The sequence below is a fragment of the Mustela putorius genome, unplaced genomic scaffold, assembly GCF_011764305.1.
Source record: "Mustela putorius furo isolate JIRA1106 unplaced genomic scaffold, ASM1176430v1.1 tig00003911_pilon_pilon_pilon, whole genome shotgun sequence".
NCBI classification, from domain to species: Eukaryota; Metazoa; Chordata; class Mammalia; order Carnivora; family Mustelidae; genus Mustela; species Mustela putorius.
In genome coordinates, this window is record NW_025422058.1 from 3,286,317 (window position 1) to 3,303,341 (window position 17,025).

Sequence of the window (17,025 nt, forward strand, 5' to 3'; positions counted from 1 at the left end):
TTTGGTTGTTCACGGACTCTCAGGTAACCTTTTGTAGAAGCTGCTGTGATTTCAGATAGCAGAAAGTCATTTTAGGTACCTACCTGCACACTAGTGGTTAAAGAGAGTCCACCCCATTACACAGTTGACTTATGAGGCTAATGTCTACAACACGGCTGTTAGAAAAGATCTCTTTTAACCTGGCAAGTGTGCCTCAAGAGTGAGGGTTGCTAGGCAGTGCTCTGCAGAGATGGCATTCAGCAGCATTTCCCACCTACCTGTCTGCCCTCCCCACTTTGGCTGGTCGTTTCTCTTGTCAAGCTTGGTTCCTAGACAACCTGCATTACAATCACCTGGGAGTATTAAAAGGCAGAGTCCCAGACCCTACAGAAACAGACTCTCTAGAAGTGGGGGGCTGTAGAAGCCCTTCTAACAAGCTCCTCAGAAAGGCACAATGACCCAGGGTGGTGAGCACACTGTTGAACAAAGATTGAGAATTCTTTTGATGCATCTAAATCTAAAGATTGTTACAAACAGCAACCTGTGGACTTCAGACTCGGAGGCTTGGTATGACTTTTTTTAGACTCCACTCCACTCTGATCTGATAGATCAGACTTACTAAATCCTGGAAACTGAAGTGCTTTTCTCAAACATTTCAATCCTGCGTAAGTTGCAAAGAATACTGCATTATCCTGCACATTTAGCTGACTCAGGTAGAAAAGGAACATTAAGTATACACAGAGTATTTTCATTATTTCCCCAGAAACTTTTAGTTCTTTATCAAAGACTGACCAACCTTTCAGCGGTATGGTGTGAAAATTGGTCTGTAAATGTGTATTGGTAAAACTGGACCAACGTGATCAATGAGCATATCTCAATCTTTCCCAAAGCCTATTTTAACACATTATATTGCTTATTTTGAAAAGCTACAGGGGGTGTGCTCTGTAGGACATAAAAAACATAAGCAGAAACTTAGTGGGAAGAAGTCAATCTTGAAGATGCACTAAGTGAAAGAATTCATGCAGCATAGCCTTGAGCACCTCATTTATGTCTTATAAGGCAAGTTCCACTGTGGCAGAGGGGAATGCCTTTTTGTTAAGCAGACTGGGGAAGTTAATCAGCAATAAATGGAGATAGGCTGAATTGAAGAAGAGTTACGAAGTAACTTCTAATTCTCTGTGCGGTTGTTTTGAAACCTCTTGGACATCGCCACCGAAATAAGACTAATCTTCTCCCACCCCCAAATAAAGGCCAAACCTAGTGACTCATTTTTAACTAGCACAGTATAATGGACAACACTAGGTTAGAAAAGACAGTATAGCTTTTGCCTGCCTCTTTCCCTTCGGACGCTTACTCTTGGAACTGAGCCACCATGTTTTGAGGAAGCCCAAACCACATGAAGAGGCTACGTGTAGATATTACAGCCATAGCTTGGGCAGAGATCTCTCAGCCAGTACCAGCTGACATGAATAAGCAAGGCTTCAGGTTATTCCACTTTCCAGTTTTTGAACCATCCCAGCTGACACCAAGTGGAACAAAGTACACTATTCCTCTTGCGGACCAAACTAGAGATTTGTCAACAAAAATACTGTTTTAAGCCAATAAATTTTTGAGTGGTTGATGGGGTAGTTATAGACAACCAAAACACATAAAACTTCCCCACACAGAACCAACATTTTCCTACCAAGTTTCTGAAATTGGAGATATGCATAGATACCCAAGAGGAAAATACTCTAAATGCCGGTGCTTAGTAATTTGAGATTTCTACCCAATAAGCACACTCAAAATTATCCACTCAAAATTATTCTTAAATCGGGAGCTATGACAAAACACCTCCAACACTGTAAAATTAGTTACCAGTGGTTCCAGGGGCAGAAAAGGGAATTGGCTCTGGGTAGACTGTTCTGGGAGGAATCACTTCCAACATCTGGATATAAGTCAATAGGGTAGCCCTAAAGTAATCCAAATGTGATATTAAAAGTGCTGTATGGAAATATATAATTTTTTTAAAATGAAAAATTTGGGATGTTTTTTAACTCCTTGTGCTGGTTTGGTATATTTGAGGACTGCTGGCAACTCTAGTTCCAAAAAGTCTTCAAGATCAGTTAAATTTAACAAGTATTGCTATCAGTCCATATCAATACACACAGACACACACACACACACACACACACACACACGTGTATATTTACATATATGTATAGGTCACACCCATATATGTATATTTCACATCCTAGCAATATTGAAAGCTTTGGGAGCCTGTGGCTGAGGCTTTAACTTGAGAGCCTTCTATCAAATTAGTTATCCAAGGAACCGCTAATATCTTAAGTTAAGGACTAGGAAATGTTGGTCTGGACCACTGGTACTCAAACTTACTAATCTCAGGACACCTTTACATGCTTAAATTATTGAGGACCCCCAAGGAGCTTTTGATTATGACAAATTACATCTGCCATTATTTTCCCTATTAGAAATTAAAACAAAAACTTAAAAAAACATATTAACTCAGACTTCTACTTAAAGCAGAGTGAAAACAACAGGAGCCAAATTTACCCTCTCACTTGAAACAACAAAAACCACAAGTTACATTAAAAAAAAAAAAGGTTTTTTAGGCACTGGACAACAGGCAACAAAGAACAGTTATGGGGAAAATGAGATCAGTCTTGGGATTAGCAAAGCTAACTGCTTTGGGAGTTTCCAGGCTGTAGCTTACGTGCAAAGAGGGAGAACACAGGCAAGGCTGGAAGGCATTCTGAGTTGACTCAGCTGGGTCCAGAGGGATAAAGGCAACAGAGTTCAAGGGACTGGAGAGAGCTGCACAGAAAACCCCACAAACATGCAAACTACAACCCCCCCCCACCCCTGTCCCTTTGCAAGTCTTCAGCTGAGTGCTGATAGTGCGTGCATATAACTATCCAAGACCAGACAAAAAACCAACACAAAGATTGAGAACAAAGTCTGGTGCTCAGATGGAGCTGGGAACAGTGCCTGTTTACTCGCACTGGTGAGATGGGAAAACACGACTCATGGGGCTTTAGAGGGAGCACACAGGTCTTGCTTGCCCCAACAATGGGGAATTATTAACCCAAACTATAACACTGCTCTGGTCCTGTCTAACAAATCTTGCTTAGCAATAAAACCTGAAAGGATGGAAGCTTCTAAAGAACTCCATCCCAGAAAAAATTCTGCACTTTTTGTAGGAATACAAAAGAATCCACACCCACTTCACAGTATCTGGCAGCCAATCAAAAACTACTAGTCATGCTGAGAAGCAGGAAAATATGATCCATAATAATAAAAGATCAAAAGCAGCCCAAGCTGACCTATATGTGAAAACTGACAGGTAAGGATATTAAAAGTTAATTGTAAGTACACTCCATATCTTCAAAAAAGTAGAGATACAGAAGATATAAAAAATGGTCTAAATCAAACACTGTAGGTGAAAACTAGGTCCAAGATGAAAAATACACTGAATGGTATTGACAACAGACTAAACCATATATGTGAAAAAAATTTAAGTGAACTTCAAGACATAAAAATGATCCAAGTAAACACGGGAAAGGAATTTAAAAGATGAACTCATAGTGGGCTGTAGGGCAATCCCAACTGGCCTAATATATGTGTAACTGGAGTTTCCTGAAGGGGGGGGCAGGGTGGAGAAAAAATATTTGAAGACAATGACTGATAAATTTCCAAACTTGATGAAAAACTATAAACCTACAGAACCAAGCAGTACCAGCAGCAATGAGGCTTTCTGATGCTTTGTAAGGAAACAGTCCCTCCTGAGTACTCGAAACACTGCTGCCTACTAAAAAGTATTTTTTAATCCAAATAAATGTCTAATCAATATTCTTGTAAAATTTCTCTGAGCAAAAAATTCATACTCAGAGGCAAAAAGTTTTCTAAAAGGCACATCTGGTTCCTAGAGTTTGTGACCTAGCTGACCTAGATCAAGGAACATTTTGAATATTCTACTTGAGTTACAGACTTTTCTATTTTATACACCACATAAATATATTTAATAAATAACTCTTAAACCTACTTTATGGAACTGAAGATTTACTTTTTGACAAAAAGCTAAGACTAACTGTCCTGATATGTATCATTTGTTTCCAGTTATTTCTATAAACTCTTAGAACCAGATATCCTTATCATAGTACAATCTACCAAACTGGAAAGGGCTGGGGGAGCCAGACAAGTCAACGATGAGGAGGAGGAAAGCACCTGCCATGAAAACTGATGACTTGCTGTAGAATTTGTTTCATTTTTACACTAGTTCAAAATATTGTTACTTGAGTTCTATACAGCTCTGGATGCATCACTTTAAATATCATAAAATAATTATGAAATGAGTATCAGTCCAATCTGAAAATATTTAATACCACTGGGTTCTCAAACCATAAACAATCCTGTGAACAGGCAGGAAAGAGGTCCTTCAAAAACTTTGCTTTTTAAATTCCCCACTGAAGCTGTCATGCACAGCTGAAGCAACCGAGATAATGCTCGCTAGGTTTCCTTTTCCAAAATTTTACTGGTGTCTTTAGACAATACTTACATTTAAAACTTGGAGATTCATACAACCCCTGAGCAATTCTATGCATTCTATGGAATGCAAAATTCTTAAAAATTTATTCCTTTTATTTAAAAAGTATTAATCACATACATGTACATACACACGGAATTGGACATTTTGAAAGAATGCTACCACCACATTTTACTTTTGCTAATTTCTAGTCCTGCCGCTTGTCCGTTGACCCAAATATAAATACACAGAATAACCTTTTTATATCACAGGTACTACTACCAGTGTTTCATCAATTTCTTGAAGTGAACTGAGCAAAATAAACAAGCACACACTTAAGAGTCAATATTTATTCTGATTAATATTTTACAAAATTTTGACAGATTTAATTTATGTAAGGAGAGCTAATTTATTAAACACTTTACAGGTTTTTCTTTCCACAGAGTAACACGGTAAGTAGCAAAATAATACTTGGCACAGTTATAAATAAAATACGAAATAAAAATACCCATAGCTTAAGTATAATGATGCTGTTTTATGCCTATTAATATTTCAAATAAATTCCTGGGAACAACAAAAAATATGAAGAAAAAAAGGAAGTAATTTATGTTCAGGGCTGAGAAATAAGTTCCTATTTGCTAACAGTATCCCATTAAGCTGATATGAACTATCCCCCAAAGGGTCACCTTCATACACAACTTCAGAACTGGGTTAAGCTGGTTCCACACATAAGACTTACAAAATAAGTAAACAGACAGTACAGTACACTGCTGCATAGTTGGCTCTCCACCATCTGACCATCTCTTAAGTTTTAAGATTTCACCAGTACTGTGAGATGGTTAGTACTAAAGCATTAACATTGCTAGTATGTTCCATGTACTTCTAGATCTATAGTATTTTTTCTGTTTAACTGAAAGACATCTCTTTTGCACCGAAAAGAATATTGTACCACAAAGAAAGAACATGGTAACAACACTCTTATCCAAACTCTGAGAATACGACCATTGTATTCAACTGTTAATAAAAATGTATTCAATAAAAATTACAACTGAGTCTTTATGTGAAGTGGCTCAAAATACAAAAAATTAAAACAAATTCTAGCCTTTTATAAATAACTTCAAATTTAAAAATTATCTAAAATTTCCCCCAATTAGTAGTCAAAACTAGCAGAGACATTTGTAAAGTTAACCAATTTTTTACATTCTATGACAAAATGGCACAATGCTATTGCCACCCCACACCCATCTTTTCCCTTTTCAAAAATAAAGTACATATGCCAATTTTCTAATATTAAAACACTCAAATACACTAAAGGTAATCTTTCTGATGTGTGACTTATGGTCAAAGAAACTACTATATAAAAATGGTACTTGGAAATACTGAACATCAACTATATACAATTTTCACTGCTCCTCTTACTAAGGCAAGGGGCGGGTATACCACTAGATTGCTGAAATACCTGTAATCTGCATTTTACAGAGAATACTAATTTTACCAAGCATCAGACATGCAGTGAACTTGCAGGGTATAATGCCTATTAACAGCAATATTGAACATCACTAGAAGCTCATTAGTTATCTCCCTTTTCTTTTTGGTTGGATAAAATGAAATGAGCAGCTTTAAATACACTAATACATAGAGACACAAAGAGAAAACTATTTGATAAATTATTTATATACAGATACACAATCTTTACACTGGTCTAGGATCTGTCAGCAGTCTGACCACCCTTTTCCCACCCTCCCCCGAGCCCATTCCCTCTCACAGGTTTGCCACAGGTTGCTCGAACCACAGTTTGCTACAGCACTTAAGAGGACTAAACCAAGTCTCACTCTGTAAACAATATTTATGGAAGCAGTGACTAGTAGTTCACCGTGAGAGTATGGAAATGCTGCAACAAAAATTGATCAGTGCATCACATTAAACAATAAGAAAACCTTTCTGAAATTGTTTCAGACAGCTTAACAAATTTTAAAACATTCGGTATTGGTAAAATTGAAATAATCTTGAGGATTAAATTCTTTGATAGGTCAGTTTTTAAAAACCAGAATATACCATTAGCTTTTCTTTTATTCACATGTGCTGTATGTACAGAGATCATGCTCCATCTTTAGCTAAACTCCATTATTTTGTCTACAATTTATTTTGCAGCTCAGAATTCTAGAAGTATATCCATTTATCTCTATTACTGAGAATTTTGCATTAACTTATTTGTTCTGCCTTGAAATTACCTCAACTCTTAAAAACTGGACTGTTTGCACATCAAATTAAATTCTAATTTATGCTTTACTGGATAGTATGTGCTAGTATACATTCTATGAGGTGTATCATGCACTTAGTAGGGCTTTTAAGTTTGAACAAAATAACATGACTTACTATACTCATGCAAGTGCTTTATTATCAGACCATAAAACCTCAGAGCAAGGTTACTACAAATTATTTCACTGAACTAGAAATATTATCAGCATTGCAACAGCTGATGGCAATAAAATATTATTAGCACATATTTTTGTGAACATTATTTTCTTGTGCCCTTGAAGACGTAATACAGCAGATCCCTAATAAAACCACATGATTTTTATCACAGTATTTACATGTACATTCTAAAATGTACATAATACTAGCCTGAATCAATTTAAGACAACTCTCCTGGAATTAAATGCAACAGTCATAGCAGATTGCATCATAAAATTTAGCTGTATACCACAAATTTAGTTTTAGCTAGAATCAAACATTTCTGATCAGTATACCATGTCTGTCAACAGAATAAGTTCATTCTTTATTCATGAAGAATGTTATGAGAACAAAACCAAAAAGTTGAGTATGTTGTGAATTCCCACATTAAGAACCATTAAAATTCCTTTTACGATCTTTATTCTTCCCAGAAGTGGCAGTGTGCTCTGTCCATGTTTACTTTTGTTAATAAAAGTGTTGAAAAAAAGACTAAAATTCACTGTTAGCCCTACATATAGCATGCTATTGTTCAAAAAATGTGGATTCGAGTGTGAGAGAGACACGGACAGACACAATTTTCAGGCACCACTCAGCAATATGCTTCATAGGATAAAGATGTTGCTACACGAGCTGGTACCCAGATCCTGATATTTGGTCATATTCTATCGTATACTGCCTGGTCCAGTCCACGATAACAGGACGAAAGAGGCCACAGCATCGAAATTCAAAGAAGTCTATAATATTCCTTACACATCCATGGCTAAAACACCCCCCAAACAAAAGGAAAAAGGAAAAGTCTATTAGTATAATAATTTAATATATGAGTTTAATATAATTTTGGTGTTTAAGGTATTTTTTTCTGAACTTAAAAACTTAGGTTACTTGCCAGAAAGAACCTGTTTATAACTCTATAAAATATACATGCATTCATGTTTCTTCACAGCTCTGCCAACAATAATTTTTCTTCTCTCTTTTGGTAATTTAATTGGGTGACACAATGATATTTTAAAGCTATTCAATTCTGCATTTCTTTCATTACTGTGTCATATGTAATTTTTGATAAAACCTTTCCTTGATGGGTGGCTCTTTGGCAAGGAGACAAACTATATCCAAAATTGAGAAAGTAAAACACAAAATAATTATAAATAGCATGTAGCTGGCAATGTATCTAAAAGTAACAATTTAAGAAAAAAATATGTCAAGAATAAATTCAGGGAATTTTAGGACTTCAAGAACACTTCTGGAAAAGCTGTCACTGTTTTACATTTTATACAATAACTGTGCCTATGGGAGAATTCTCAAAATTACCCAACTGACTCCTTTATTTTTGCTTTTATTTAAAGGTCTGTATGCTTTCCAGAAGCATGGAATAATTAATAGCATTACAAAAGCCTGAAGGTTGTAGGCACGTTAGCAGCTTCAGTAAAACTCAAGTTTTAAATATTTCATATAATTAGGAAACTACTACTTCTCAGCATCAAACTGAATGTAAGATTAAATATATATATATATTTTGAAGGGGCAGGGGGGGTGGGAGGTCAGGGTACCAGGTGGTGGGTACTATAGAGTACACGGATTGCATGGAGCACTGGGTGTGGTACAAAAATAATGAATACTGTTATGCTGAAAATAAATTAAAAATAAATTAAAAAAAAATATATATATATAGAAATATATATGAATGAATATATATGAATCTCTTTGATAAATGGTTTTGGGAAAACTGGACAGCCAAGTGCAAAAAAATGAAACCGAACCACTATTCCACACCACACACAAAAACTGAAACTGGATTCAAGGCCTGAATGTAACATTCAAAACCAGAGCTGCTAGAAGAAAACATGTCGTAGGCTTCCCGACATGGGTGCTGGCAGTGAAATTTTTAATAAGTCACCAAAAGCAAAGGCAACAAATGCAAAAGAAACAACAAGTGAGACTGTATTAAAATAGCCTCTGTATAGCAAAAGAAACCATCAACAAAATGAAAAGGCAACCTACTGAATGGTAAAAAATTCATGCAGATCATATATCCAATAAGGGGATCAATATCCAAAATACATAAAAAACTCATACAACTCAAAAAAATTCAATTAAAAAATGGGCAGAAGATCTGAATAGACATTTTTTTCAAAGATACATAAAGGATACATAAAAAGATGCTCAATATCACTAATCTTCAAGGAAATGCAAATCAAACTCACAATGAGATAGTACCTCATACCTCTTAGAATGAATATTACTAAAAAGACAAAAAATAACAGGTGTTGGTGAGGATGTGAAGAAAAGGGAACCCTTGTGCACTACTGGTAGGAGGGTAAATTGGTGCAGCCACTAGGAAAACAGTATGAAGTACTCAAAAAAAAAAAAAAAAAAAAAAAAGATGGTACTACCATATTATGCAGCAATTCCAATTGTGAATATTTATCAAAAAACAAAACAACAACAACAAAAAAACCCTCAAAAAACAAAAAATGGAACAAACAGAAAAATCCACTCTAACTTGAAAAGACACATGCACTGCCATGTTCACTGCAGCACCATTTACAACAGCTAGGACATGGAAATGACCTAAAGACAAAAACCATATAATCTCATTTATATATGGAATCTAAACAAACAAACATAACCAAACTCACTGATACAGAGAATAGATTGGTCGTTGCCAGAGGCTGAGAGTGGGGTGTGGGCGAAATGGGTGATGGGAGTCAAAAAGTACAAACTTATAAAATTTATACTTATAAAATTTAAACTTATAAAATTTATCCCCATGACTTCATGGGGATACAATGAACAGCACTGTGACTATTTTTTTTAATTCTATTTTTCCAGTGTGCATTTTGACTGTTATTAACACTACTCTGTTGCATACTTGAAAGTTGCCAAGACACATCTAAAAAATTCTCATCATAAGGAAAAAAATTCTGTGACGATGTTTGGTGACAAATGTTAATCGGACTTATTGTGTGGATCATTCTGCAATACACAAACATCAAATCATTATGTTGTACATCTAAAATTAATATAATGTTATATGTTGATTATACCTCAATTTAAAAAGGAAACATAAGTAAAACTGGGTATATAGAAATTTTTTTGTCATGAAGAGGGCAAATTAAATAACTCAAACTGAAAAGCTGCTTCCCGAGTCTAAAAAATTTCCCTAAACATGAATTTCAGTTATTATTAAAATATTATTAAAATATGATTTTAAAATCATATTTCAATTCTGTGTATACATTTATCAATGAAAATTTATAGAAACTTACAGCAATATTAAAGCTGTATGCTAATGTATAATATGTTTATACTAAATGTTAGTAGTTCAATAGGTTTTGGATTGTGCAACTAAGAAAAAGAATGACACAAATTTATATACAGTTAATGTCATGAATTTTAAAGTAATAGTAAACTAACCAATGCTATATCTGGCAGGAATCTTAGAATTCAGTAGGATTTATAAGCTATTTTACACATTGCTAAGCACAAGAAATATTCCGTTTCATATCCTATTGACTTAAAGATGTATTTCTCTTTGATGTATTCACTAGATACTTGCTAAGTTATTTGCCAAAAGAAAATATTAAATTTATAAACATGTACGTACTTGAATGGGCTTTCAATAGATGTTGTTGTGACTTTAAAGTGCTTGTATCTTCTGGCATTCATCCTTTCATTTGTAGTAATACCTAAACATGATATCTAGAGGTAAGAGAAAGCAAACTATTAACTCTCTTTGATATAAATTAAGTATTAATGTAAAATAAGTTAATTCTCAAGAAGACTAGGATAGAGAGAAAAATGAAGTTTGTTTTTGCTTTTCCAATGGGAGATCATCAAGCTAGTTTACATATCACTTTGACTCTTGTGAGAAGTAGCCAGTTAAACAAGAAAAATATTAAAAAAAAACAGGTTATCTGGTATTGTGTTTGGGGAGAGATGGACACTATATATACACAGACCACCTCTCCATCGGCCCCTTAAAAATTGAGCTTTTAGAAAAATCCTTAAATAAGAAAAGGTTCTTGAATAAACACTGGTATTTATAGGTAATAAAATGTTCCTAATAAACACAAAACTAATGGCATCATCGATCTAATCTCACACCTATATTCAACTGAATATATCTGAATCACGAACAATAGAAATAAGTTCTGTCAAAAGTAGCACTGAAAAGTCAGGGGCGCCCAGGTGGCTCAATCTGTTAACCATCTGCCTTCAGGTCAGGTCATGATCTCAGGATCCTGGGATGGTGCCCTGCTTTGGGCTTCCTGCAGCAGGAAGCCCGCTTCTTTGCTAATCCCTCTCCCTTTATAGCTCCCCACTGCTTGTTCTGTCAAATAAATAAAATCCTTAAAATAAAAAAAGAAAATTCATAATGTAAGAACAGAAGAAGAAGGAAAGAAGGAAGGAAAGAGGGCAGTAGAAAGGAAAAAAAAAAAAGGAAAAGAAAGAATAAAGGAAGAGTAAGGAAAGTAAATTGAAAATTTTAAACCTTGAAAAGTAGAAGTGGTTAAAAAGAGAATGCATTATTATCTTTTGTAACAGGGAATGAAGTGTTAATTAAGTGTTAATGAAGAACCAACCATGTACATGCACATACCTGGTACATCTGACACATGAGTAACACAGCCACCCACATGAAATGAAAAACACTGTTCAGAAACATCCAAAACATCCAAGGTGAACATGTAGCAATTTGAGTAATATATGTCCAAAATCCGTCCTTGGTGTAACTGGTCTCACAGTGGAGTCCCCAGTCTAAAATGAGAACAGAAGTTTCACGTTTACTCAGTAATCATCCAACCACTTCACAAAGGCATCTGCAGTTGGCACCACTTAGAAACCATGATCCAAATGTCTACATTTAATGGATGACTTTGAATGCAAATTTTTGTACTCCTAAATACCCCATAATTAGTAAAAAAAATTAGTATATAATTAGTAAAAAAAAAGAAAAAACACACACAGCAAAGACAGAAATGGAAAAAGCACCATCCAATCTAAAAAAAAAAATACTACTGTACTTGAACAATACACAGTTTTTAGTTGTTTGGTACTGCACACATACAATAGTTAACATTACACCTTTCTACAGAGATGATATGTATATAAGTGAAATTGGGGGGGGGCATATAGCACAAGAAGACCAACTGGATGAAGGAGGACTTTTTCCAAAACAGAAATCTCTTCTTTTAGAGCTGCTGCCATTAAAAAAACTACTGTTGTTAGCAGGACCATGTTCTCCTCAGGTCTGTTGGGCCAGAAACTAAGTCAAGTCCTTTGACCAAATCTTTTTCTCTATTAATGTATATGTGAGGAAGTAGACTGTTATTAGGGGAATAACAGACACTATTCTTAATATGACTAGGAAATCATCCTTCTACAACTTATTTTTAAGCCAGGATCTAATACATATTTATATGCTAAGTACACCAAGTCCTGAAGCATAGTAACTAATACCTTCATTTAAACTCTTCTCAAATCACATTCTCAATGTAATAAAAACCTATCATTACCCCTATACCCATATGATCAAGTGAATGACCACTTATTCCTAAAAAAGTATCTTCTAGGGGTGCCTGGGTGGCTTAGTCGTTAAGTATCTGCCTTCAGCTCAGGTCACGAGCCCAGGGTCCTGAGATCAAGCCCTGCATAGGACTCCCTGCTCATTGGGAAGCCTGCTTCTCCCTCTGCCTGCTGCTCCCCCTGCTTGTGCTACCTCTCTCTGTCTCTCTGTCAAATAAATAGAATCTTAAAAAAAAAAAAAATTATCTTCTAACCCCTTTTAATATTCTCTAATAGGCAATAGTTACACCTTACTTTTTGAAATATTTCTAGTTCTGCGTGAAGTTAACTGCATCTTCCCAGCGGTTTGGTACTAAAGAGCACCTAGCAAAGTCACAAAAATCTTTAAGTTACTAGAGTAAAGCAAGCATGTGATGTAAAAATGTGGGCGTCTTTTACCCAGAAGCATTTCAAAGACTATTAAACCAACATGTTTTTCAAAGGACACATATATTAAAACAGCTGATTATTCTGTTGCTTATACTGTATGTTGAATACATTTATAGTTCCACATCTGTTCTTCTCTTTATGGTTCATTGTAGTAAGGCGCCCCAAACCATAATTTTTAGTTAAAAGATTTGTCATTATCATATATTGTTAATATAGTAAGCAAAAGTATACAAACATTTGATTTCAGAAAGTAAAAAGCTACCTGTACTCACAAGAAATACAACCATAAATCATCCAGCAGATCATAAAAAGCAAGAAGAAGAGGTAGCCCATAAAGTATCTATGGTTGCCTGCACCTAAAGAACAACAGAGAAGCAATTTTTTCAGCTACGAAAAAACAACTGGAAATGTACCTTTTGGGGATGGCGGTAAAGGAATGCCATGAATGATACGATCTGGACAATAACTACATACATTATTTATCTTACAAAATGTTCTTCAGGAAAATAAGTATTTTAATAAAAGTCTTAAAATAAAGGCACCCAGGTGGCTCAGTTGGTTAAGCATCAAGCATCTGGCTTCAGCTCAGGTCATGACCCAGTCTGAAATCCAGTCTCAATCAGGTTCAGCCCCCTGCTCAGCAGGAGGGGGGGGGCGGCACTACCTCTCCCTCTTCCCCGCTACTTGTACACTCTCTCACTCTTGCTCTCTCTCAATTTAAAAATATTTTTTAAAATAAAGCTTAAAATAAGAATGTTCATAACTACAAAGATGTGATGACAATAATGACGTTGATTCTGAAGTCAAGAGCCCCAATGAACCAAATGAACTACAATTTTGAGTTTTACCCTACTGTTTGCTTTGTAAGGTTTAAAATAACCAAATTTATCTTATTTTTATAAACTTTATAATCCAATTTTTAAAAAATTTCTTCTCAACAATCACGCCACCTTTGCAATGTTTCCCTGCTTCACCTCATAAAAATCCAGGGCCATCTCTTAGACCACTTAGTTCACTTCCTCACACACCATTCCTGAACACTAAGGTATATAGAGTTTTTATCTGTCATTCCTCTCTGCTTCTGTACACAAGAGCCTTCCAAATATTTCTACTGCTGTAACTTTCTCCAGTTTAACTAAAAAGCAATACTATCTGCATCCTTATCGATTTCACTATTATCCAATAAAGAAAATAAGAAAGAATAGGCACCAGAAAGAATTGATAAATATCAATCTTTTCCAGAGACTGGTTTTATAGCTTTTGCCCCCCTCTTTCTCACAACTGAGTTGCTGTTTGTCAATCAGAAGATTAACTGGGGGGCACAGGGGAGCACGTCTATAATAAGAGTGTAGGAGTGAAGTTTCTACCATCTACTTTAATGCTGTACTTCATAAGTTACCTACAATAACTTAAATGAACAATGCACTCAGGAATTATTAATAAAACTTACCTACACAGTTACCCACCCACGGGCAATGATGATCAAATTTTGCTATGCAGCGGTTGCACACACCACAATGTTTGGACCTCACTGGTTTCCGTATCTGTTAATAAGCATTTTAAAAGATTATGAAAGGCATTACACTGAAGAAAGGGAAGCTGAGCATTTATTTTCTCAAAATGCAATTATGAAGAAAACAAAACTGTATTTCCAAAGGCAAAAAACAAAAACCACTTCTGTATTGTTTAACAAGATGTCAAGTGCAACAACAAAGATAAAAAGGATAAGGCCACTGTGGAATGTAAGAATGGGGTAGAACCATCACTTTATAAAAATAATTAAGGATCTAAGACCAATTTGCTGTTGCGATGAATGATACTATATTTAATTCACATCCCTCAAGTTTCTGAATAATAAAAACATCACTCTCCAGGCTTCTAAATAAAAGCTATTGTGTTAACGGTCATGACACTGGTTCTTATTTAACAAAATTAAACTGTTCCTTAGTAAAAGGAAGGCCAAATTAGAAACGAATAAAAGAAGCTTTTAAAATGCAAAATCATTAATAACATGTCTTCCCAAAGTTAACAAATCTAACCAAAACCAGTAAGTGTACACACATCTTTCTCTTTCAGTGGCTCCTGAGATCTCAGATAAAGGTACAACATCTCCTCTGCTCAACTCCATGACCCATCTAAGAAAGTACACCATGCTTACCAAGCTTAGGTAGTCCCTATTACTTCAAAAACATAAAATACATTCATTATTCAGCTCCTGACAGGCAATAAAGAATTCATGGTTATGATGCCTTATTGTTTTCGGTGAAATGTCTCACTCTGTATTACTCCGAATCAGCCAAATGAATAAAGAGCTCATTAGAACTCATTAGTGATCTTTGAAGGGCTGCTAGTCCTAAAACTGAGTACATGACAAGAGCTAGTTATTAAACCACGCCAGAAACAAAATTTATAATATCCTTCACTGGTCTTTCAATAAAAGCACTGCCATTTCTCCACCAGTTTGTATGAGGTTATGTATCATTCTGAGGCACTAAGAAAAAGCATCGGTTGACTATGCAGTCCTTACATGTACTAAAATGATCTGTGGACTCTTTAAAGAAAAGGCTCACTTATTCTTCACCACAGATATGAAACTACATCTATTTAGGAGAAAGAAGAAGGATGTATTAAACAAATTTTATCTCCGTTTCCAACACGCAGCTACATTTCCCCTTTGGGCAATACTTGCCAATGAATTCTAAACAAAGACGGACATGAGACTCCTGAACATGACAGGCTTCTCGTTCACTTACAGAGTAATTCATTTTTAGGAAATTCTGATTTACATGTGGCTTCTTGGGGACTTGTCTATTTATCAAAGAGAAGGATATTCATATAATGACAAACACCTCTGCCAATCTGAATTATTTTATAATAGGATATGCTCTTTTCTTTACACCTCCAAATCACCTATCCAGAAGTATCTGGCTTATAATAATATAATAAAACATTCATGCTAGAATGATACAAATAACCTTGTTCTTGCCCTCTGATACTTATTTAACAATGAAACTATACTGAGTGACTCTATAAAGAGTTTGCCACATGGCAAACATCAGCAATGCATACTTGGCTTTGTGGAATGGAATATGTCCCAAGAACACCAGAATATAAAAATGTTCTGAACATTAAGGTGCTAATCCTGTAAACTAGCCACTGTAAAGCACAGAAACAAAACCGTTTTTAAAGAATGCTTGAAAATACAAAAGAATCCAGTCAACACCTTAAGGTTGCTACCAAAAGTAAAGCAGTATACATTTTGAATATTCAAAATTGTAACTGTTTGGTCAAGGAATGTTAGGTGGAACAACTTAAACAATCTGTAGAGTCAGAGCTCCATTTCAAATAATTTCCATAATCCCAAATGTTTCCATAATCCCAAACTAAGTCAATTCTCTTGTTATTTACATGTCAAGACATTAGTTCAGTGACAGTATATAACTTAAAGGTATAAAAGGATTGAGTTTCAGGTATGATTTAGGGATTAGGAAAACATGATTTAACTACTGTGGCAAAGTTGTTATTTTTCTCAAGAACTAATTATAAAAATTAACAAAATAATTAAGACACAAAACTATTATTCTATAGAAATTTGAGATCTATAATAATATAGTGTATTACTATACCTGATTCCATAAGTAAATGCTGTTTAATTTCATTTATATCTTTCTTTATGACCTCGTTGAAGATGACAACTTTTAATATCAATGACAAAATAATGCTCAAAGTTCCATAAATCCCCCAAGACAAAGATATAACTATTCAAACGTAACCATCTTAGAAGCCACGCTGTCTTCTCTAACAGATTTTCCCACTGTGACTTCTAAATATAAGAATAAATGTTTTCTTAAAATATCTAGGAAAACAGTATTAGGGAAACATAATAAACCTCTGATTTTTAAAAAATTTTATTAATTAATTTTTTCTTTGCTGAGTTACCTTAAGAAAGAAAAAGAGATTAAGGAGGAATACAAATGAATGGTACCCCAAATAAGAAGTACAGTCAAGGTTTACCATTAGGGGGAACAAGCACATTGGGAAGAGACATTTTTTTATCATCTTTCTCCTTACACTATGGTCTAAAAGGAATGTCACAGCAGGGACAGAGGCGACAT

The 17,025-nt window shown here is 35.0% G+C and overlaps 1 protein-coding gene across 2 annotated transcripts in view; it reads right to left on the reverse strand.

Annotated features, from left to right (window-relative positions):
- Positions 1-4,836: 4,836 nt before the first annotated feature.
- The window catches only part of ZDHHC17 (zinc finger DHHC-type palmitoyltransferase 17), an 88,047-nt gene continuing 75,858 nt past the window's right edge, over positions 4,837-17,025 (reverse strand). Inside the window, exons 13-17 of one of the 2 annotated variants that reach the window (XM_004752366.3) lie at positions 14,361-14,454; positions 13,183-13,266; positions 11,556-11,713; positions 10,560-10,654; positions 4,837-7,715 (exon numbers count right to left, since the gene is read on the reverse strand). In XM_004752366.3, the coding sequence (XP_004752423.1) occupies positions 7,577-7,715; positions 10,560-10,654; positions 11,556-11,713; positions 13,183-13,266; positions 14,361-14,454 (570 nt within the window). In that variant the 3' untranslated portion in view covers positions 4,837-7,576. Of the gene's footprint in view, positions 7,716-9,313; positions 9,929-10,559; positions 10,655-11,555; positions 11,714-13,182; positions 13,267-14,360; positions 14,455-17,025 lie in introns of those variants that run through there. The other variant, XM_004752365.3, reaches the window with a different exon arrangement.